The 25,272-nt window shown below is 45.7% G+C and overlaps 1 protein-coding gene across 1 annotated transcript in view; it reads right to left on the minus strand.

Moving 5' to 3' along the window:
- Positions 1-25,272, minus strand: part of LOC127926723 (staphylococcal nuclease domain-containing protein 1-like) — a gene marked incomplete at its 5' end in the record, with an annotated part of 298,204 nt that overhangs the window by 35,804 nt on the left and 237,128 nt on the right. Inside the window, 2 exons of the mRNA XM_052512234.1 lie at positions 10,374-10,577; positions 23,474-23,587. Coding sequence (XP_052368194.1) covers positions 10,374-10,577; positions 23,474-23,587 — 318 coding nt within the window. The remainder of the gene's footprint in view (positions 1-10,373; positions 10,578-23,473; positions 23,588-25,272) is intronic.

Below are 25,272 nucleotides of genomic sequence, written 5' to 3' on the forward strand. Positions count from 1 at the left end.
CATCTATCCCCCTCACTCTCTATTTATCTATCCCCCTCACTCTCTCTCTATTCATCTATCCCCCTCACTCTCTCTCTATTCATCTATCCCTATCACTCTCTCTCTCTATATATATATATATATCCCCATCACTCTCTCTCTATTCATCGATCCCTATCACTCTCTCTCTCTATATATATATATCCCCTCACTCTCTCTCTATTCATCTATCCCCCTCACTCTCTATTTATCTATCTCTCTCTCTATTCATCCTCTCTCTCTATTCATCTATCCCCCTCACTCTCTATTTATCTATCCCCTCACTCTCTCTCTATTCATCTATCCCCATCACTCTCTATTCATCTATCCCCCCTCACTCTCTATTTATCTATCCCCTCACTCTCTCTCTCTATTCATCTATCCCCATCACTCTCTCTCTATTCATCTATCCCTCTCACTCTCTCTCTCTATATATATATATATCCCTATCACTCTCTCTCTATTCATCTATCCCCCTCACTCTCTCTCTATATATATATATATATCCCCCTCACTCTCTCTCTATTTATCTATCCCTATCACTCTCTCTCTCTATATATATATATCCCCCTCACTCTCTCTCTATTCATCGATCCCTATCACTCTCTCTCTCTATATATATATATCCCCCTCACTCTCTCTCTATTCATCGATCCCCCTCTCTATTTATCTATCCCCCTCACTCTCTCTCTATTCATCTATCCCCCTCACTCTCTCTCTATTCATCGATCCCTATCACTCTCTCTATATATATCCCCCTCACTCTCTCTCTATTCATCGATCCCTATCACTCTCTCTCTCTATATATATATATATCCCCCTCACTCTCTCTCTATTCATCTATCCCCCTCACTCTCTATTTATCTATCCCCCTCACTCTCTCTCTATTCATCTATCCCCCTCACTCTCTCTTTATCTATCCCCCTCACTCTCTCTCTATTCATCTATCCCCATCACTCTCTATTCATCTATCCCCCTCACTCTCTATTTATCTATCCCCCTCACTCTCTCTCTATTCATCTATCCCCCTCACTCTCTCTCTATTCATCTATCCCCATCACTCTCTCTCTATTCATCTATCCCCATCACTCTCTCTTTATTCATCTATCCCCCTCACTCTCTCTCTATTCATCTATCCCCATCACTCTCTCTCTATTCATCTATCCCCCTCACTCTCTCTCTATTCATCTATCCCCATCACTCTCTCTCTATTTATCTATCCCCCTCACTCTCTCTCTATTCATCTATCCCCCTCACTCTCTCTCTATTCATCTATCCCCATCACTCTCTCTCTATTTATCTATCCCCCTCACTCTCTCTCTATTCATCTATCCCCCTCACTCTCTCTCTATTAATCTATCCCCCTCACTCTCTCTCTATTCATCTATCCCCCTCACTCTCTCTCTATTCATCTATCCCCATCACTCTCTCTCTATTTATCTATCCCCCTCACTCTCTCTCTATTCATCTATCCCCCCCACTCTCTCTCTATTCATCTATCCCCCCCACTCTCTCTCTATTCATCTATCCCCCCCACTCTCTCTCTATTCATCTATCCCCATCACTCTCTCTCTATTTATCTATCCCCATCACTCTCTCTCTTTATTCATCTATCCCCATCACTCTCTCTATTTACCTATCCCCCTCACTCTCTCTCTATTCATCTATCCCCCTCACTCTCTCTCTATTCATCTATCCCCATCACTCTCTCTCTATTCATCTATCCCCATCACTCTCTCTCTATTCATCTATCCCCATCACTCTCTCTCTATTTATCTATCCCCTCACTCTCTCTCTATTCATCTATCCCCCCTCACTCTCTCTCTATTCATCTATCCCCATCACTCTCTCTCTATTTATCTATCCCCCTCACTCTCTCTCTATTCATCTATCCCCCCACTCTCTCTCTATTCATCTATCCCCCACTCTCTCTCTATTCATCTATCCCCCCACTCTCTCTCTATTCATCTATCCCCATCACTCTCTCTCTATTTATCTATCCCCATCCTCTCTCTCTTTATTCATCTATCCCCCCACTCTCTCTCTATTAATCTATCCCCATCACTCTCTCTCTATTTATCTATCCCCATCACTCTCTCTCTATTCATCTATCCCCATCACTCTCTCTCTCTATTCATCTATCCCCTCACTCTCTCTCTATTCATCTATCCCCATCACTCTCTCTCTATTCATCTATCCCCCCACTATCTCTCTATTCATCTATCCCCCCCACTCTCTCTCTATTCATCTATCCCCCCACTCTCTCTCTATTCATCTATCCCCCCACTCTCTCTCTATTCATCTATCCCCCCCACTCTCTCTCTATTCATCTATCCCCCCCACTCTCTCTCTATTTATCTATCCCCATCACTCTCTCTCTATTCATCTATCCCCCTCACTCTCTCTCTATTCATCTATCCCCCTCACTCTCTCTCTATTCATCTATCCCCATCACTCTCTCTCTATTTATCTATCCCCCTCACTCTCTCTCTATTCATCTATCCCCCTCACTCTCTCTCTATTCATCTATCCCCCTCACTCTCTCTCTATTAATCTATCCCCCTCACTCTCTCTTTATTCATCTATCCCCCTCACTCTCTCTCTATTAATCTATCCCCCTCACTCTCTCTCTATTCATCTATCCCCATCACTCTCTCTCTATTTATCTATCCCCCTCACTCTCTCTATTCATCTATCCCCATCACTCTCTCTCTATTCATCTATCCCCATCACTCTCTCTCTATTCATCTATCCCCCTCACTCTCTATTCATCTATCCCCATCACTCTCTCTCTATTTATATCCCCCTTACTCTCTCTCTATTCATCTATCCCCATCACTCTCTATTCATCTATCCCCATCACTCTCTCTCTATTCATCTATCCCCATCACTCTCTCTCTATTCATCTATCCCCATCGCTCTCTGTCTATATATATATACCCCTCACTCTCTCTCTATTCATCTATCCCCATCACTCTCTCTCTATTCATCTATCCCCCTCACTCTCTCTCTATTCATCTATCCCCATCACTCTCTCTCTATTCATCTATCCCCCTCACCCTCTCTCTATTCATCTATCCCCCTCACTCTCTATTCATCTATCCCCATCACTCTCTCTCTATTCATCTATCCCCATCACTCTCTCTCTATTCATCTATCCCCATCGCTCTCTGTCTATATATATATACCCCTCACTCTCTCTCTATTCATCTATCCCCATCTCTCTCTCTATTCTCTATTCATCTATCCCATCACTCTCTCTCTATTCATCTATCCCCTCATCCTATTCCTATCCCCTCACTCTCTCTATTCATCTATCCCCATCACTCTCTCTCTATTCATCTATCCCCCTCACTCTCTCTCTATTCATCTATCCCCATCACTCTCTCTCTATTCATCTATCCCCCTCACTCTCTCTCTATTCATCTATCCCCATCACTCTCTCTCTATTCATCTATCCCCCTCACTCTCTCTCTATTCATCTATCCCCATCACTCTCTCTCTATTCATCTATCCCCTCACTCTCTCTCTATTCATCTATCCCCATCACTCTCTCTCTATTCATCTATCCCCATCACTCTCTCTCTATTCATCTATCCCCATCACTCTCTCTCTATTCATCTATCCCCATCACTCTCTCTCTATTCATCTATCCCCATCACTCTCTCTCTATTCATCTATCCCCATCACTCTCTCTCTATTCATCTATCCCCTCACTCTCTCTCTATTCATCTATCCCCCTCACTCTCTCTCTATTCATCTATCCCCCTCACTCTCTCTCTATTCATCTATCCCCTCACTCTCTCTCTCTATTCATCTATCCCCCTCACTCTCTCTCTATTCATCTATCCCCCTCACTCTCTATTCATCTATCCCCATCACTCTCTATTCATCTATCCCCCTCACCCTCTCTCTATTCATCTATCCCCATCACTCTCTCTCTATTCATCTATCCCCCTCACCCTCTCTCTATTCATCTATCCCCCTCACTCTCTATTCATCTATCCCCCTCACTCTCTATTCATCTATCCCCATCACTCTCTATTCATCTATCCCCCTCACCCTCTCTCTATTCATCTATCCCCATCACTCTCTCTCTATTCATCTATCCCCATCACTCTCTCTCTATTCATCTATCCCCAACACTCTCTCTCTATTTATCTATCCCCATCACTCTCTCTCTATTTATCTATCCCCATCACTCTCTCTCTATTCATCTATCCCCATCACTCTCTCTCTATTCATCTATCACCATCACTCTCTCTCTATTCATCTATCCCCCTCACTCTCTCTCTATTCATCTATCCCCCTCACTCTCTCTCTATTCATCTATCCCCCCCACTCTCTCTCTATTCATCTATCCCCCTCACTCTCTATTCATCTATCCCCCTCACTCTCTCTCTATTTATATCCCCCTTACTCTCTCTCTCTATGCATCTATCCCCATCACTCTATCTATATATATTCTCTGTCATTCTCTCTCTCTCTATTTATCCATCCCCATTCTGTCGTTCTTTATCCCTCTCTCTCTATTTATCCACCCCCCATTCTTTGTCCTCCTCTCCTCTCTATCCCCCTCTCTCTCTATTTATCCATCCCCCATTCTCCGTCGTTCTCTCCTCTCTCTATCCCTCTATTTATCCATCCCTCATTCTCTGTAGTTCTCTCCTCTCTCTATCCATCCATCTGTCGTTCTCTCCTCTCTCTATCCCCCTCTATTTATCCATCCCCCATTCTCTGTCGTTCTCTCCTCTCTCTATCCCTCTCTCTCTCTATTTATCCATCCCCCATTCTCTGTCGTTCTCTCCTCTCTCTATCTATCCATCCATCCCCCATTCTCTGTCATTCTCTCCTCTCTCTATCCATCCATCCCCCATTCTCTGTCATTCTCTCCTCTCTCTCTCTATCTCCATCCATCCCCCATTCTCTGTCATTCTCTCCATCTCTCTCTCTCTCTATCCATCCATCCCCCATTCTCTGTCGTTCTCTCCTCTCTATTTATCCATCCCCCATTCTCTGTCGTTCTCTCCATCTATCCATCCATCCCCCATTCTCTGTCGTTCTCTCCTCTCTCTATCTATCCATCCATCCCCCATTCTCTGTCATTCTCTCCTCTCTCTATCCCACTCTCTCTCTCTCTCTATTTATCCATCCCCCATTCTGTCGTTCTCTCCTCTCTTTATCCCTCTCTCTCTATTTATCCATCCCCCATTCTTTGTCCTCCTCTCCTCTCTATCTCTCTCTCTCTCTATTTATCCATCCCCCATTCTCCGTCGTTCTCTCCTCTCTCTATCCCTCTATTTATCCATCCCTCATTCTCTGTAGTTCTCTCCTCTCTCTATCCATCCATCTGTCGTTCTCTCCTCTCTCTATCCCCCTCTCTCAATTTATCCATCCCCATTCTCTGTCGTTCTCTGCTCTCTCTATCCCTCTCTCTCTCTATTTATCCATCCCCCATTCTCTGTCATTCTCTCCTCTCTCTCTCTATCCATCCATCCCTCATTCTCTGTCGTTCTCTCCTCTCTCTATCTATCCATCCATCCCTCATTCTCTGTCGATCTCTCCATCTATCCATCCATCCCCCATTCTCTGTCATTCTCTCCTCTCTCCATCTATCCATCCATCCCTCATTCTCTGTCGTTTTCCTCTCTCTATCCATCCCCCATTCTCTGTCATTCTCTCCTCTCTCTATCTATCCATCCATCCCTCATTCTCTCCTCTCTCTATCTATCCATCCATCCCTCATTCTCTGTCATTCTCTCCTCTCTATCCATCCATCCTCATTCTCTGTCGTTCTCTCCTCTCTATAGACCTCCCTCTTTTTCTCTCCAACAATACTAGCAGCTGGTACATACATTTATGATTATACGTATATTGTCTATCTTTATTACATGGACAATGCTTAAGTGTGTTGTCCATTTGCTACAGGGCATATCCACAAAACAAACAGAGTTTCCCTTCAAATAAATCTAACAAATCTCGCTCTCCTCTATGAAACAAGACCAGCGCCTGAGAACATCAATTTGTCATCTGGAATACAATGATGTCAGGAGGGAAAAAACTGTGTTTGTTGTTGTAATATCACAAATGGACGTGGGAGTTTCACCACTAAGCATTCCAGCTTTAAACATTTCAAAATAAAGGCTGTTTGAGGAAATGGAAGCTGAGCTCAGTTAGTGGTCAGTCTTTTGCTGACAGAGGAGCTTTGTTTGCCAGGGGACTTTAAAGTGATAAGGTCGAAGGCCTTCAGGGTGCTTTCACCTGTCTAGCCCCCCCCCTCTTTAAGACTATTAAAACTATACCACTTTAGACTATATCAATGAAAGAGATGCACCCAGAGCCTTCACATCTCAGTCTGAACAGACTGCATCGTTTCAGAGGGAGCAGCACAGGGGACATGACCAGCATAAGACAAACAGGCCTGATAGACTGCAGGGTTCAGACTGCATGGCTCTATCAGCCTGTTTCAGTGGACAGCTGGGTTCAGACTGCATGGCTCTATCAGCCTGTTTCAGTGGACAGCTGGGTTCAGACTGCATGGCTCTATCAGCCTGTTTCAGTGGACAGCAGGGTTCAGACTGCATGGCCCTATCAGCCTGTTTCAGTGGACAGCAGGGTTCAGACTGCATGGCTCTATCAGCCTGTTTCAGTGGACAGCAGGGTTCAGACTGCATGGCTCTATCAGCCTGTTTCAGTGGACAGCAGGGTTCAGACTGCATGGCTCTATCAGCCTGTTTCAGTGGACAGCAGGGTTCAGACTGCATGGCCCTATCAGCCTGTTTCAGTGGACAGCAGGGTTCAGACTGCATGGCTCTATCAGCCTGTTTCAGTGGACTGCAGGGTTCAGACTGCATGGCTCTATCAGCCTGTTTCAGTGGACTGCAGGGTTCAGACTGCATGGCTCTATCAGCCTGTTTCAGTGGACTGCAGGGTTCAGACTGCATGGCTCTATCAGCCTGTTTCAGTGGACTGCAGGGTTCAGACTGCATGGCTCTATCAGCCTGTTTCAGTGGACTGCAGGGTTCAGACTGCATGGCTCTATCAGCCTGTTTCAGTGGACAGCAGGGTTCAGACTGCATGGCTCTATCAGCCTGTTTCAGTGGACAGCAGGGTTCAGACTGCATGGCTCTATCAGCCTGTTTCAGTGGACAGCAGGGTTCAGACTGCATGGCTCTATCAGCCTGTTTCAGTGGACAGCAGGGTTCAGACTGCATGGCTCTATCAGCCTGTTTCAGTGGACAGCAGGGTTCAGACTGCATGGCTCTATCAGCCTGTTTCAGTGGACAGCAGGGTTCAGAATGCATGCCTCTATCAGCCTGTTTCAGTGGACAGCAGGGTTCAGACTGCATGCCTCTATCAGCCTGTTTCAGTGGACAGCAGGGTTCAGACTGCATGGCTCCATCAGCCTGTTTCAGTGGACAGCAGGGTTCAGACTGCATGGCTCCATCAGCCTGTTTCAGTGGACAGCAGGGTTCAGACTGCATGGCTCTATCAGCCTGTTTCAGTGGACAGCAGGGTTCAGACTGCATGGCTCTATCAGCCTGTTTCAGTGGACAGCAGGGTTCAGACTGCATGGCTCTATCAGCCTGTTTCAGTGGACAGCAGGGTTCAGACTGCATGGCTCTATCAGCCTGTTTCAGTGGACAGCAGGGTTCAGACTGCATGGCCCTATCAGCCTGTTTCAGTGGACAGCAGGGTTCAGACTGCATGGCCCTATCAGCCTGTTTCAGTGGACAGCAGGGTTTCAGACTGCATGGCCCTATCAGCCTGTTTCAGTGGACAGCAGGTTTCAGACTGCATGGCTCTATCAGCCTGTTTCAGTGGACAACAGGGTTCAGACTGCATGGCTCTATCAGCCTGTTTCAGTGGACAGCAGGTTTCAGACTGCATGGCTCTATCAGCCTGTTTCAGTGGACTGCAGGGTTCAGACTGCATGGCTCTATCAGCCTGTTTCAGTGGACAGCAGGGTTCAGACTGCATGGCTCTATCAGCCTGTTTCAGTGGACAGCAGGGTTCAGACTGCATGGCTCTATCAGCCTGTTTCAGTGGACAGCAGGGTTCAGACTGCATGGCTCTATCAGCCTGTTTCAGTGGACAGCAGGGTTCAGACTGCATGGCCCTATCAGCCTGTTTCAGTGGACAGCAGGTTTCAGACTGCATGGCCCTATCAGCCTGTTTCAGTGGACAGCAGGTTTCAGACTGCATGGCCCTATCAGCCTGTTTCAGTGGACAGCAGGTTTCAGACTGCATGGCTCTATCAGCCTGTTTCAGTGGACAGCAGGGTTCAGACTGCATGGCTCTATCAGCCTGTTTCAGTGGACAGCAGGGTTCAGACTGCATGGCTCTATCAGCCTGTTTCAGTGGACAGCAGGGTTCAGACTGCATGGCTCTATCAGCCTGTTTCAGTGGACAGCAGGGTTCAGACTGCATGGCTCTATCAGCCTGTTTCAGTGGACAGCAGGGTTCAGACTGCATGGCTCTATCAGCCTGTTTCAGTGGACAGCAGGGTTCAGACTGCATGGCTCTATCAGCCTGTTTCAGTGGACAGCAGGTTTCAGACTGCATGGCTCTATCAGCATGTTTCAGTGGACAGCAGGGTTCAGACTGCATGGCTCTATCAGCCTGTTTCAGTGGACAGCAGGGTTCAGACTGCATGGCTCTATCAGCCTGTTTCAGTGGACAGCTGGGTTCAGACTGCATGGCTCTATCAGCCTGTTTCAGTGGACAGCAGGGTTCAGACTGCATGGCTCTATCAGCCTGTTTCAGTGGACAGCAGGGTTCAGACTGCATGGCTCTATCAGCCTGTTTCAGTGGACAGCAGGGTTCAGACTGCATGGCTCTATCAGCCTGTTTCAGTGGACAGCAGGGTTCAGACTGCATGGCTCTATCAGCCTGTTTCAGTGGACAGCAGGGTTCAGACTGCATGGCTCTATCAGCCTGTTTCAGTGGACAGCAGGGTTCAGACTGCATGGCTCTATCAGCCTGTTTCAGTGGACAGCAGGGTTCAGACTGTATGGCTCTATCAGCCTGTTTCAGTGGGCAGCAGGGTTCAGACTGCATGGCTCTATCAGCCTGTTTCAGTGGGCAGCAGGGTTCAGACTGCATGGCTCTACCAGCCTGTTTCAGTGGACAGCAGGGTTCAGACTGCATGGCTCTATCAGCCTGTTTCAGTGGACAGCAGGGTTCAGACTGCATGGCTCTATCAGCCTGTTTCAGTGGACAGCAGGGTTCAGACTGCATGGCTCTATCAGCCTGTTTCAGTGGACAGCAGGGTTCAGACTGCATGGCTCTATCAGCCTGTTTCAGTGGACAGCAGGGTTCAGACTGCATGGCTCTATCAGCCTGTTTCAGTGGACAGCAGGGTTCAGACTGCATGGCTCTATCAGCCTGTTTCAGTGGACAGCTGGGTTTTAATCACTGCTCTGACTCTGTTCCAGTGGGTTGTTTCAACACAATACTGTTTACAGTCTCAGTGGCCCAAAGAGGTCAAAGGTGAGCTCCCTGGTGACAAATACACACTATACAGTTACTTATTGACTGACGTGGGCTGAATAAGTGTCTTCCAATGGGTTGTAAAACTTTAGTGGTGGTACAGGGAAACGAGGGTGATTAAGTATAACATTCTGTGTGGGTGTGCATTCATATGTTTATGAGTGTTTGTGTTCTGACCGGTGAGCCCATTTCTGTGTCTATGTGTGAACGTGTGTGTGCCACTTTGTACCTAAATGACAGAGTGGAGTAATGTCGGGGCGTGTAGGAGCGGTAATTGCGCCAGGAATAAATATTTCAGTTTTGTGCCTTTATCTTTCATTTACAGAGAGGCTTTGAGTCTGCCAGCTGAATTAGCATAATGAGGGAAGGCAAACGAGCTGCACTTCATGACATTACAAAATGGCCGCCGTCAGAGGGACCTGTCCTGCTGAGCGCTAGACGTACCGAGAGATGCATCGCTTCAGATCGGTCTTCATTTTGGATTACTAAACATGTCAGCATTTAGCCACATGCTAGCACTTATTCATAACAAAAACACTGACCTGTTAGCATGGTAGTGTGAGGCGAACAGCCTTGTTGAAATAGACTAGACCTTTCACAGCCAGCCAGTCACATACACTGTCACCCAGTATCATGTTTTGGCCCTGACAAAGTCACTATGACCTGAAAACGTCTGGCACATGTCAGCGTAACCTTTTCTAAACTCTAACGCCAATTCATTTGGCCCAATGCTAGCCCTGGTACATAAAACACATCTGTTTTGGCCATAGTGCCCTGATAAGTTTTCAGTTTTATAATGACTTTAAGGTAAACATAACTTTCATTTCTCTCTTTGAATACCGCCAAGGCTGCCATTTTCCTACCATTTTCTGCAGGTGCTTCTCTTTCCGCACGTCCACCATGACCATGCCCTCCTTGACCAGGCTGAGGCCCACGTCGTCCTTGGAGTCGGCGAACTGCAGTGTGACGTGGGGGCAGGTGACGCCGCTGTGCTCCACGTTGAGGAGACACTGGGTGTTCTGGATGTCCCGCACCAGGCTGTCCACCACGTCAGCACGCGCATCCTCCTAACGGGGGTGGAAGAGGAGGAGAGGGGAGGTCAAGGGGTTAGGTCACCCTGCTGGAGGCTGTTGAGCCAGAACAGTTTATCCTGAAATCTTTAGCCCTCTAATAAAAGGGACTCATATTGTGCTCAGAGAGCGAGACAAGGAAGCCAATTAGGAGTATTGAGGAGCAATAAGACACGCCCCACCATGGCTTTAAAAACAGGGATCAATTGAGTACACCCCAACATCCCCCATTCATCATTGCTCTGTCCCTCTCGCTTGCTCTCCTTCCTCTTTGCCCTGGTCCTGTCTCCATGGCAACCCCCGAGCAAGCTGCCCTTGGGGTGTGAATGTGGTGTGTGTCTCTGTGTGTGTATGTGTAGAGAGGGATACTGAGTGTTCAAGGGGGAAAACTGGGGGGCTTTTTGTTTCTTCTTCCTCCTGTGGTCAGCTTGTCTCACACTCCGCAGGGGAGCTCAGGGCGAGAGAGGCGGATAGAGGGAGCTCAGGGTGAGAGAGGGAGGGAGAGGTGGTGAGAGAGACGGATAGAGGGAGCTCAGGGTGAGAGAGGGAGGGAGAGGTGGTGAGAGAGGCGGATAGAGGGAGCTCAGGGTGAGAGAGGGAGGGAGAGGTGGTGAGAGAGACGGATAGAGGGAGCCAGGGTGAGAGAGGGAGGGAGACAGGGATGGGGAGCTCAGGGTGAGAGAGGGAGGGAGAGGTGGTGAGAGAGACGGATGAGGGAGCTCAGGGTGAGAGAGAGAGGGAGAGGTGGTGAGAGAGACGGATAGAGGGAGAAAGAGAGAGGGACAGAGAGCCAAGGGGGCAGGGTGGGGATATGCAATATGAATGAGGGCCTTCTGCTGAGTGGGACAGGACACTAACAGGGCCTTCTGCTGAGTGGGACAGGACACTAACAGGGCCTTCTGCTCAGTGGGACAGGACGTTAACAGGGCCTTCTGCTGAGTGGGACAGGACAATAACAGGGCCTTCTGCTGAGTGGGACAGGACAATAACAGGGCCTTCTGCTGAGTGGGACAGGACACTATAACAGGGCCTTCTGCTGAGTGGGACGGGACACTAACAGGGTCTTCTGCTGAGTGGGACAGGACACTAACAGGGCCTTCTGCTGTGTGGGACAGGGACAGGACACTGAACAGGACACTTCTGCTGAGTGGGACAGGACACTAACAGGACCTTCTGCTGAGTGGGACAGGACACTAACAGGGCCTTCTGCTGAGTGGGACAGGACACTAACAGGGCCTTCTGCTGAGTGGGACAGGACACTAACAGGGCCTTCTGCTGAGTGGGACAGGACACTAACAGGGCCTTCTGCTGAGTGGGACAGGACACTAACAGGTACTTCTGCTGAGTGGGACAGGACACTGTAACAAGGTTAGTACTAGCATGCTCCTGAAATGGACCAGTGTGTGGATGGTCATAACTATGCATTCAACTATATATGCTAACAGAGGAGAATGTATTATATATGTTTAAAGTATATGCATGTATTAATATGAATATGTGTCTTAGTGAATGACTGACGGACAGTGTGTGTGTGTTTCTGTCTGTGTGGCCACTGGCCAGTTTGAGTCACAGCAGGTGAGTGAGAGACCAGGCAGCACCCTCTCTACTCCAGGTGGCAGGGCAGAGAGGACATCTGGGGAGAAACGCTGTCACCACTAGTAACAGGCCCAGAGAGAGAGGGAAGAGGAAAAAACAGAGCAAGAGAGATTGAGATGGAGAGAGAGAACAAGAGAGATTGAGAGAGAGAGAACAAGAGAGATAGAACAAGAGAGAGAGAACAAGAGAGATTGAGAGAGAGAGAGAACAAGAGAGATTGAGAGAGAGAGAGAACAAGAGATATTGAGAAAGAGAGAACAAGAGAGATTGAGAGAGAGAGAACAAGAGAGATTGAGAGAGAGAGAGAACAAGAGAGATTGAGAAAGAGAGAACAAGAGATATTGAGAAAGAGAGAACAAGAGAGATTGAGAGAGAGAGAGATCTGACCAGATATTTAGGGACAGAAGAGAGGAGAGAAATATTAGCTGAGAGAGAGAGGATATAAAGAAGATGGGTAAGTACCCCTGAGATAAAGAAAACATTTGCTTTGGCAATGTAAACATATTTTCCCATTCCAATAAAGCCCCTTGAATTGAATTGAATAAAGAAAACAGGAAACAAACAAGAGCCAACAGAGGCAGAGAGAGAAATAAAAGAGCCAGAAAGAGACAGAGAGAGAGACAGAGGCAGAGAGACAGAGGCAGAGAGAGAGACAGAGAGAGAAATAAAAGAGCCAACAGAGGCAGAGAGACAGAGAGAGAGAAATAAAAGAGCCAACAGAGGCAGAGACAGAGAGACAGAGCAGAGAATAAAAGAGCCAACAGAGGTAGAGAGAGAGACAGAGAGAGAGAAATAAAAGAGCAACAACAGAGCAGAGAGAGACAGAGGCAAAAGAGCCAACAGAGACAGAAATAAAAGAGCCAACAGAGGTAGAGAGAGAGACAGAGAGAGAAATAAAAGAGCCAACAGAGGTAGAGAGAGAGACAGAGAGAGAGAAATAAAAGAGCCAACAGAGGTAGAGAGAGAGACAGAGAGAGAAATAAAAGAGCCAACAGAGAGGTAGAGAGAGAGAGACAGAGAGAGAGAAATAAAAAAAGAGCCAACAGAGGAGCAGAGAGAGACAGAGAGAAATAAAAGAGCCAACAGAGGTAGAGAGAGAGACAGAGAGAGAAATAAAAGAGCCAACAGAGGTAGAGAGAGACAGAGAGAGAAATAAAAGAAGACAGAGAGAGAAATAAAGAGCCAACAGAGGTAGAGAGAGAGACAGAGAGAGAAATAAAAGAGCAGAGGTAGAGAGAGAGAGACAGAGAGAGAAATAAAAGACAGAGGTAGAGAGAGAGACAGAGAGAGAAATAAAAGAGCCAGAGGTAGAGAGAGACAGAGAGAGAAATAAAAGAGCCAACAGAGGCAGAGAGAGAGACAGAGAGAGAAATAAAAGAGCCAACAGAGGTAGAGAGAGAGACAGAGAGAGAAATAAAAGAGCCAACAGAGGTAGAGAGAGAGACAGAGAGAGAAATAAAAGAGCCAGAGGTAGAGAGAGAGACAGAGAGAGAAATAAAAGAGCCAACAGAGGTAGAGAGAGAGACAGAGAGAGAAATAAAAGAGCCAACAGAGGCAGAGAGAGAAATAAAAGAGCCAGAGGTAGAGAGAGAGACAGAGAGAAATAAAAGAGCCAACAGAGGTAGAGAGAGAGACAGAGAGAGAAATAAAAGAGCAGAGGTAGAGAGAGACAGAGAGAGAAATAAAAGAGTAGCAGAGAGAGAGACAGAGAGAGAAATAAAAGAGCCAACAGAGGTAGAGAGAGAGACAGAGAGAGAAATAAAAGAGCCAACAGAGGTAGAGAGAGAGACAGAGAGAGAAATAAAAACAGAGGTAGAGAGAGAGACAGAGAGAGAAATAAAAGAGCCAACAGAGGAGAGAGAGACAGAGAGAGAAATAAAAGAGCCAACAGAGAGAGTAGAAATAAAAGAGCCAACAGAGGTAGAGAGAGACAGAGAGAGAAATAAAAGAGCCAACAGAGGTAGAGAGAGAGACAGAGAGAGAAATAAAAGAGCCAACAGAGGTAGAGAGAGAGACAGAGAGAGAAATAAAAGAGCCAACAGAGGTAGAGAGAGAGACAGAGAGAGAAATAAAAGAGCCAGAGCAGAGAGAGAAATAAAAGAGCCAACAGAGGTAGAGAGAGACAGAGAGAGAAATAAAAGAGCCAACAGAGGTAGAGAGAGAGACAGAGAGAGAAATAAAAGAGCCAACAGAGGAGACAGAGAGAGAAATAAAAGACAGAGACAGAGAGAGAAATAAAAGAGCCAACAGAGGTAGAGAGAGAGACAGAGAGAGAAATAAAAGAGCCAGACAGAGAGAAATAAAAGAGCCAACAGAGGCAGAGAGAGAGACAGAGAGAGAAATAAAAGAAACAGAGCCAACAGAGAGAGAAATAAAAGAGCCAACAGAGAGACAGAGAGAGAAATAAAAGAGCCAACAGAGGCAGAGAGAGAGACAGAGAGAAAGAAATAAAAGAGCCAACAGAGGTAGAGAGAGACAGAGAGAAATAAAAGAGCCAACAGAGGTAGAGAGAGAGACAGAGAGAGAGAAATAAAAGAGCCAACAGAGAGAGAGAAATAAAAGAGCCAACAGACAGAGAGAGAGACAGAGAGAGAAATAAAAGAGCCAACAGAGGTAGAGAGAGAGACAGAGAGAGAAATAAAAGAGCCAACAGAGGCAGAGAGAGAGACAGAGAGAGAAATAAAAGAGCCAGACAGAAATAAAAGGCCAACAGAGAGAGAGAGAGACAGAGAGAGAAATAAAAGAGCCCAGAGAGAGAGACAGAGAGAGAAATAAAAGAGCCAGACAGAGAGAGAGAAGAGAGAAATAAAAGAGCCAACAGCAGAGAGAGACAGAGAGAGAAATAAAAGAGCCAACAGAGGCAGAGAGAGACAGAGAGAGAAATAAAAGAGCCAACAGAGGCAGAGAGAGAGACAGAGAGAGAAATAAAAGAGCCAACAGAGGCAGAGAGAGAGACAGAGAGAGAAATAAAAGAGCCAACAGAGGTAGAGAGAGAGACAGAGAGAGAAATAAAAGAAACAGAGGCAGAGAGAGAGACAGAGAGAGAAATAAAAGAGCCAACAGAGGTAGAGAGAGACAGAGAGAGAAATAAAAGAGCCAACAGAGGTAGAGAGAGAGACAGAGAGAGAGAAATAAAAGAGCCAACAGAGACAGAGAGAGACAGAGAGAGACAGAGAGAGAGAGAGAGAGAGAAATAAAAGAGCCAGAGGTAGAGAGAGACAGAGAGAGAAATAAAAGAGCCAACAGAGCAGAGAGAGAGAGACAGAGAGCAGAGAGAGAGACAGAGAGAGAAATAAAAGAGCCAACAGAGGCAGAGAGAGAGACAGAGAGAGAAATAAAAGAGCCAACAGAGACAGAGAGAGACAGAGACAGAGAGAGAAATAAAAGAGCCAGACAGAGGACAGAGAGAGAAATAAAAGAGCCAACAGAGACAGAGAGAGAGACAGAGAGAGAAATAAAAGAGCCAACAGAGGCAGAGAGAGACAGAGAGAGAAATAAAAGAGCCAACAGAGGCAACAGAGGAAATAAAAGAGCCAACAGAGGCAGAGAGAGAGACAGAGAGAGAAATAAAAGAGCCAACAGAGGTAGAGAGAGAGACAGAGAGAGAAATAAAAGAGCCAACAGACAGAGAGAGACAGAGAGAGAAATAAAAGAGCCAACAGAGGTAGAGAGAGAGAGAGAGAAATAAAAGAGCCAACAGAGGTAGAGAGAGAGACAGAGAGAGAAATAAAAGAGCCAACAGAGGTAGAGAGAGAGACAGAGAGAGAAATAAAAGAGCCAACAGAGGTAGGAGAGAGACAGAGAGAGAAATAAAAGAGCCAACAGAGGTAGAGAGAGAGACAGAGAGAGAAATAAAAGAGCCAACAGAGGTAGAGAGAGAGACAGAGAGAGAAATAAAAGAGCCAACAGAGGTAGAGAGAGACAGAGAGAGAAATAAAAGAGCCAACAGAGGTAGAGAGAGAGAGAGAGAGAAATAAAAGAGCCAACAGAGGTAGAGAGAGAGACAGAGAGAGAAATAAAAGAGCCAACAGAGGCAGAGAGAGAGACAGAGAGAGAAATAGCTAGAAAGACCAACAGAGAAATAAAAGAGCCAACAGGTAGAGAGAGAGACAGAGAGAGAAATAAAAGAGCCAACAGAGGCATGAGAGAGACAGACAGAGATAAAAGAGAGACAGAAGAAATAAAAGTTCAGACAACCAGTGGCAGAGTGAGAGACAAGAGAAATAAAAGAGCCAGAAGAGGGAGGTAGACAAAGGGAAATGGTGAAAAAGACAGATCAAATGAAAGAGCGGTAGAAAGACAAAGGTGGAGACAAAAATGGGGAGAGCGAGGTAGAGAGAGGTAGAGAGCTGTGTCAGCTGTAGAGAGTGGAGGTGAGGCTGAGGCCTGGGCGGACAGATGGCCCACATCACCCTGCTGCAGCTTCACACTGACTCAGTGGAGAGGAGACAGCACACACACCTTGAACCCAGACACACACTCAAAAATAAACTAATATACATATTGGGTAAGGACACACACATTACAAACACACACATGGACAGACACACACACAAAAGGATGCGCGCACACACACAACGCGCACACACGAACGGTTTTGATACACACACACACACACACACGCACGCGCAAACACGCACACACACACACACACACACACACACACACACACACACACACACACACACACACACACACACACACGAACAGAACCACAAAAATAGACATCCTAGGCTAGGACACATACTAAGCTTAGACAAATGTAAAAACACACACTTTCAGTTCAGACAAACCATGTGTTTTGATCTTAGCTATGTGATCCCCACTCAGACAAACCATGTGTTTTGATCTTAGCTATGTGATCCCCACTCAGACAAACCATGTGTTTTGATCTTAACTATGTGATCCCCACTCAGACAAACCATGTGTTTTGATCTTAGCTATGTGATCCCCACTCAGACAAACCATGTGTTTTGATCTTAACTATGTGATCCCCACTCAGACAAACCATGTGTTTTGATCTTAGCTATGTGATCCCCACTCAGACAAACCATGTGTTTTGATCTTAACTATGTGATCCCCACTCAGACAAACCATGTGTTTTGATCTTAGCTATGTGATCCCCACTCAGACAAACCATGTGTTTTGATCTTAACTATGTGATCCCCACTCAGACAAACCATGTGTTTTGATCTTAGCTATGTGATCCCCACTCAGACAAACCATGTGTTTTGATCTTAACTATGTGATACCCACTCAGACAAACCATGTGTTTTGATCTTAGCCATGTGATCCCCACTCAGACAAACCATGTGTTTTGATCTTAGCTATGTGATCCCCACTCAGACAAACCATGTGTTTTGATCTTAGCTATGTGATGCCCACTCAGACAAACCATGTGTTTTGATCTTAGCTATGTGATCCCGACTCAGACAAACCATGTGTTTTGATCTTTACTATGTGATCCCCACTCAGACAAACCATGTGTTTTGATCTTAGCTATGTGATCCCCACTCAGATCATCCCAGGCTTCTGAGAAATCCAGGGTTTTAACAGAGTGACAACACTGCTATAACACTAAAGCACTTCAGAGTGCTTGACATCGTAAAAACACAGAGTGTTGAGTCAGACACACAAGTACAGACCTAGAGATATTATAAAGACTAGGGCTCTCACACACACTCTGCCCAGTTATTAGGGTGTGTGTGTATATACTGTATATATACACACACACTGTACAGTATGTACATACACTGCGCATACTTAAGCCATAAGGCCCGAGGGGGTGTGGTATATGGCTAATAAAGCACAGCTGTTCTTACATACGCACAACGCAACACAAAGTGCCTGGATACAGAACTTAGCCGTTGTATATTGGCCATATATTACAAACCTGAGGTGCCTTATTGCTATTATAAACTGGTTACCAACATAATTAGAGCTGCAAAAATAAACGTTTTGTCATACCTGTGGTATACGGTATGATATACCACGGCTGTTTTCAACCAAATCAGCATTCAGGGCTCAAACCACCCAGTGTATAAAAACATTAAGAACACCTGCTCTTTCCATGACACAGACTGACCAGGTGAATCCAGCTGAAAGCTATGATGTTATTGAGGTCACCTGTTAAATCCACTTCAATCAGTGTAGATGAAGGGGAGGAGACAGGTTAAAGATGGATTTTAAGCCTTGAGACATGGATTGTGTATGTGTGACATTCAGAGGGTGAATGGGCAAGACAAAAGATTTAAGTGGCTTTGAACGGGGTATGGTAGTAGGTGCCAGACAAACCGGTTTGTCTCAAGAACTGCAAATCTGAATCTGCTGGGTTTTTCACACAACAGTTTCCCGTGTGTATCAAGAATGTTTCACCACCCAAAGGACATCCAGCCAACTTGACACAACTGTGGGAAGCATTAGAGTCAAAATGGGCCAGCATCCCTGTGGAACGCTTTCAGCACCTTGTAGAGTCCATGCCTCCATGAATTGAGGCTGTTCTTAGGGCAAAAGGGGGTGCAACTCAATATTAGGAAGGTGTTCCTAATGTTGTGTATACTCAGTATATATATATAGTGGGGAGAACAATTATTTGATACACTGCTGATTTTTCAGGTTTTCCTACTTACAAAGCATGTAGAGGTCTGTAATTTTTACTGTGAGACGGAATCTAAAACAAAAACCAGAAAATCACCTTGTATGATTTTTAAGTAATTCATTTGCATTTTATTGCATGACATAAGTATTTGATCATCTACCAACCAGTAAGAATTCCGGCTCTCACAGACCTGTTAGTTTTTCTTTAGAAGCCCTCCTGTTCTCCACTCATTACCTGTATTAACTGCACCTGTTTGAACTCGGTACCTGTATAAAAGACACCTGTCCACACACTCAATCAAACAGACTCCAACCTCTCCACAATGGCCAAGACTATAGAGCTTTGTAAAGGAAACCAGGGATACAATTGTAGACCTGCACAAGGCTGGGATGGGCTACAGGACAATAGGCAAGCAGCTTGGTGAAAAGGCAACAACTGTTGGCACAAATATTAGAAAATGGAAGAAGTTCAAGATGAAGGTCAATCACCCTCGGTCTGGGGCTCCATGGAAGATCTCACCTCGTGGGGCATCAATGATCATGAGGAAGGTGAGGGATCCGCCCAGAACTAAATGGCAGGACCTGGTCAATGACCTGAAGAGAGCTGAGACCACAGTCTCAAAGAGAACCATTAGTAACACACTACGCCGTCATGGATTAAAATCCTGCAGCGCACGCAAGGTCCCCCTGCTCAAGCCAGCGCATAGCTTTTTGGTCTAAACTCCACTTGCCGTGTTTGGAGGAAGAAGAAGGATGAGTACAACCCCAAGAACACCATCCCAACCGTGAAGCATGGCGGAGGAAACATCATTCTTTGGGGATGCTTTTCTGCAAAGGGGACAGGACGACTGCACCATATTGAGGGGAGGATGGATGGGGCCATAGCGAGATCTTGGCCAACAAGCTCCTCCCCCCAGTAAGAGCATTGAAGATGGGTCGTGGCTGGGTCTTCCAGCATGACAACGACCCGAAACACACAGCCAGGGAAACTAAGGAGTGGCTCCGTAAGAAGCATCTCAAGGTCCTGGAGTGGCCCAGCCAGTCTCCAGACCTGAACCCAATAGAAAATCTTTGGAGGGAGCTGAAAGTTCGTATTGCCCAGCGACAGCCCCGAAACCTGAAGGATCTGGAGAAGGTCTGTATGGAGGAGTGGGCCAAAATCCCTGCTGCAGTGTGTGCAAACCTGGTCAAGAACTACAGGAAACGTATGATCTCTGTAATTGCAAACAAAGGTTTCTGTACCAAATATTAAGTTCTGCTTTTCTGATGTGTCAAATAAATAAATTACTTAAAAATCATACAATGTGATGTTCTGGATTTTTGTTTTAGATTCCGTCTCTCACAATTGAAGTGTACCTATGATAAAAATGACAGACCTCTACATGCTTTGTAAGTAGGAAAACCTGCAAAATCGGCAGTGAATCAAATGCTTGTTCTCCCCACTGTATGTGGGCTCCAACATTACTGGCACCCCTGACTGGCAATGCACAAACAATACTTAAAAAATATATAAACAATATAATTATAGAGAAACTCAAAATACCAACATGATATATACTTATTAATACTAATTAATACCTTAATGTTTCAATGGAACCAACCAAAATCATACAATTATTTAATACAAAATAAATTTAACCAAAATCAAGGTTTCATAATTATCGGCACTCCTCATTTAGTACTTAGTGCAACTACCTCTGGCAAGGATAACAGCATGGAGTCTTTTCCTGTAATGTTTGACAAGGTTAAGGAACACATTTGGAGGGATTTTGGACCATTCCTCTATGCAGATCCTTTCAAGATCCTTCACATTCTTGGGTTTGTGCTTATCACCTGCCCTCTTCCGCTCAGCCCACAGGTTTTCCATTGGATTGAGGTCTGGCAACTGAGATGGCCATGGCAGAACATTGATTTTGTTGTCACAGAAACATTTCTGTGTGGATCTTGAGGTATGTTTCGGGTCATTGTCTTGTTGGAAAGTCCACATACGGCCCAGCCTTCTGGCAGAGGCAACCAGATTGTCAGCCAAAATTGCCTGATACTTGGTGGAATTCATTATGCCATCAATCTTAACCAGTGCCCCTGGACATCTGGAATTAAAACAGCCCCAAAACATCACTGACCCCCTACATACTTCACCGTGGGTATGAGGTGCCTTATTTTCTCCTTGTATGCATCTCTGTTTCGACGCCAAACATGCCGATGCTGTTATCTCATCTGACCAGAACACCTTCTTCCAGTCATAATTTAAATGATGTTTGGCAAACTCCAAGCGCTTGCGTCTGTGTCTTGGGATAAGAATGGTCTTTCTTCTGGCAACCCTTCCAAAGAGCCTGTGGTTGTGGAGGTGGTGTCTGATGGTGCTTTTTGAAACCTGGTGAACCCAAGACGCCACCAAGGCCTGCAATTCCTTCACAGTGATTATTGGGGATTTTGTTGCTTCTCTCACCATCTTTCTCCCTATCTTGGGGGGAAAAATACATTTGCGTCCTCTACACATGAGGTTTTCAACAGTTCCATATCTTTTGCATTTTTTAATAATCGCCCTGACAGTACTCAGTGGTATATTCAATCGTTTGTGGATCTTGTAGCCATTACCAGATTTATGAAGGTCTACGACCATCTGTCTCTTTTTCAACTGCCAGTTCTTTTCTTTTCTTCAAGGTGTTGGATGACAGCAGGATATTGCATGTGTGTTACCACATTTTTATACCCTATTGAAACAGGAAGTGATGTAATGGCTCAATATAGTTCCTTAAGACTTAGACAAACTTAAATAAGTGGAATTGAATTAGTTGTTTAATTTTGGTAGATGTTATTTACAATAATATTTAAGGGTGCCATTAATTGTGAAACCTTGATTTGGAGGACATTGATTTTAATTAAATCAATACATTTTGGTTAGTTCCATTGAAACATTAATAAAGTATCGTATTTCTCACATGTTGGTATTTTGAGTTTCTCTCTATAATTCTATTGTTTATATTTGTTTAAGCATTATTTGCGCATTGCCAGTCAGGGGTGCCAGTAATTTTGGAGCCCCACTGTATATTTATACACACACACTACCATAACCCGTTCATATATGTATGTGTGCATGTATGCACATATGTATGTATGTGTGTATGTACAGTGCCATGCAAAAGTATTCGTCCCCCTTTGCATTTTTCCTGTTATGTTGCATTACAACCTGTTATTTAAATAGATTTTTATTTGTATTTCAAGTAATGGACATACACAAAATAGTCCAAATTGGTGAAGTGAAATGAAAAAAATCACTTATTTCAAAACATTATACAAAAAAAAAAGACTGAAAAGTGGTGTGTTCATATGTATTCAACCCTTTGCTATGAAGCCCCTAAATAAGATCTGGTGCAAGAATTACCTCCGGAAGTCACATAATTAGTCAAATAAAGTATATATAGACCTGTTCTGAAAGGCCCCAGATTCTGCAACACCACTAAGCAAGGGGCACCACCAAGTAAGCAGCACCATGAAGACCAAGAAGCTCTCCAAACAGGTCAGGGACAAAGTTGTGGAGAAGTACAGATCAGGGTTGGGTTATAAACAAATATCCGAAACATTGAACATCCCACAGAGCACCATTAAATCCGTTATTAAAAAATGGAAAGAATATGACACCACAACAAACCTGCCAAGAGAGGGCCGCCCACCAAAACTCATGGACCAGACAAGGAGGGCATTAATCAGAGAGGCAACAAAGAGACCAAAGATAACCCTGAAGGAGCTGCAAAGCTCCACAGCGGAGATTGGAGTATCTCTCCATAGGACCACTTTAAGCCGTACACTCCACAGAGCTGGGCTTTACGGAAGAGTGGCCAGAAGAAAGCCATTGCTTAAAGAAAAAAAATATGCAAACACATTTGGTGTTCACCAAAAGACATGTGGGTGACACCCCAAACATATGGAAGAAGGTATTCTGGTTTAGATGAGACTAAAATGTAGCTTTTTAAACATCAAGGAAAACTCAATTTCTGGCGCAAACCCAACACCTCATCACCCTAAGAACACCATCCCCACAGTGGTGGTGGCAGCATCATGCCATGGGGATGTTTTTCATCGACAGGGACTGGGAAATTGGTCAGAACTGAAGGAATGATGGATGGCGCTAAATACAGGGAAATTCTTAAGGAAAACCTGTTTCAGTCTTCCAGAGATTTGAGACTGGGACGGAGGTTCTCCTTCTAGCAGGACAATGACCCTAAGCATAGTGTTCAAGCAACACTCAAGTAGTTTATGGGGAAACATTTCAATGTCTTGGAATGGCTCAGTCAAAGCCCAGAACTCAATCCAATTGAGAATCTGTGGTATGACTTAAAGATGGCTGTACACCAGCAGAACCCATCCAACTTGAAGGAGCTGGAGCACGTTTTGTCTTGAAGAATGGGCAGAAAATCCCAGTGGCTAGATGTGCCAAGCTTACAGACACATAAGACTTGCAGCTGCAATTTCTGCAAAAGGTGGGTCTACAAAGTATTGCCTTTTTGTTTTATTTTTTGTTTGTTTCATAAAACAAAATATTTTGCATCTTCAAGTGGTAGGTATGTTGTGTAAATCAAATGATAGAACCCTCCAAATATATATATTTTAATTCCAGGTTGTAAGGCAACACAATAGGAAAAATTCCAAGGGGGGAATACTTTCAAAGGCCACTGTGTGTCTGTGTGTACAAAACTTACGTCTTGTGGGACCTGGATGTAGGCGAAGGTGTACTCAGTGGCTTGTGCAGCCAGGGTCCGAGTGCTGAAGGCCGGGGGAATGACAGCCAGGCGCGTGGACGGCACTATCTCCCTCTGTGGAGGTAGAGAAGTAGAGAGAGGTAGAGAGAGAGAGAGAGAGAGGTAGAGAGAGAGAGGCAGAGAGAGAGAGAGGCAGAGAGAGAGAGAGAGGCAGAGAGAGAGGAGAGAGAGAGAGAGAGGCAGAGAGAGAGAGAGAGAGAGAGAGAGAGAGAGGCAGAGAGAGAGAGAGGCAGAGAGAGAGAGAGGTAGAGAGAAGCAGAGAGAGGCGTAGAGAGAAGCAGAGAGTGAGGCAGAGAGAGAGAGAGAGGCAGAGAGAGAGAGGTAGAGAGAGAGAGAGAGAGAGGTAGAGAGAGAGGCAGAGAGAGAGAGGCAGAGAGAGAGAGGAGAGAGAGAGAGGGCAGAGAGGCAGAGAGAGGCAGAGAGAGAGAGAGAGAGGCAGAGAGAGAGGCAGAGAGAGAGAGAGAGAGAGAGGTAGAGAGAAGCAGAGAGAGGCGTAGAGAGAAGCAGAGAGAGAGGCAGAGAGAGAGAGAGAGAGAGGCAGAGAGAGAGAGGTAGAGAGAGAGAGAGAGAGGTAGAGGTAGAGGTAGAGTGAGAGAGAGAGAGGGGTAGAAAGGTAGAGGTAGAGAGAGGGGTAGAGAGAGAGGAGAGGGAGAGGTAGAGAGAGAGAGAGAGAGAGAGACAGAGAGAGAGAGACAGAGAGAGGGGTAGAGAGAGAGGAGGGAGAGAGAGAGAGGTAGAGAGAGAGAGAGAGAGAGAGAGGTAGAGAGAGGGTAGAGAGAGAGGTAGAGAGAGAGAGGGCAGAGAGAGAGGAGAGGTAGAGGGGTAGAGAGAGGTAGAGAGAGAGAGAGAGGAGAGAGAGGAGAGAGAGAGAGAGATAGGTAGAGAGAGAGGCAGAGAGAGAGAGAGAGAGAAGAGAGAGAGAGGGGTAGAGAGAGAGATAGGTAGAGGTAGAGAGAGAGAGAGAGAAAAGAGAGATAGAGGAGAGGTAGAGAGAGAGAGAGAGAGAGAGAGAGAGAGAGAGGCAGAGAGAGGTAGAGAGGTAGAGAGAGAGAGATAGAGAGGTAGAGAGGTAGAGAGATAGAGAGAGGCAGAGAGGTAGAGAGAGAGGCAGAGAGGTAGAGAGAGAGAGAGAGAGAGAGGTTGAGGTAGGGAGAGAGGTAGAGAGAGAGGTAGAGAGGAGAGAGGTAGAGAGAGAGGTTGAGGTAGAGAGAGGTAGAGAGAGGTAGAGGCAGAGAGGTAGAGAGAGAGAGAGATAGAGAGAGAGAGGTAGGGAGAGAGGTAGAGAGAGAGGTTGAGGTAGGAGAGTAGAGAGAGAGAGGTTGAGAGTAGGAGAGCAGGTAGAGAGAGAGGCAGAGAGAGAGAGAGGTAGAGAGAGAGAGGTAGAGAGAGAGAGGTAGGTAGAGTAGAGAGGTAGAGAGAGAGGTAGAGTGAGAGTAGAGAGAGCAGAGAGGTAGAGAGCGAGATGGGCAGAGAGAGAGTAGAGAGGGTAGAGAGAGAGAGGTAGAGAGAGAGAGAGAGAGAGAGAGAGAGAGAGAGAGAGAGAGAGGGGTACAGAGGGGTAGAGAGAGAGGAGGTAGAGAGAGAGAGGAGAGAGAGGGTAGAGAGAGGTAGAGAGAGAGAGAGGTAGAGAGAGGAGAGAGAGAGAGAGAGAGAGAGTAGAGAGAGGGGTAGAGAGAGAGAGAGTAGAGCAAGAGAGAGAGAGGTAGAGCGAGAGAGAGAGGTAGAGAGAGAGCAGTAGA

Source organism: Oncorhynchus keta, unplaced genomic scaffold (genome assembly GCF_023373465.1).
Source record: "Oncorhynchus keta strain PuntledgeMale-10-30-2019 unplaced genomic scaffold, Oket_V2 Un_contig_8107_pilon_pilon, whole genome shotgun sequence".
NCBI classification, from domain to species: domain Eukaryota; kingdom Metazoa; phylum Chordata; class Actinopteri; order Salmoniformes; family Salmonidae; genus Oncorhynchus; species Oncorhynchus keta.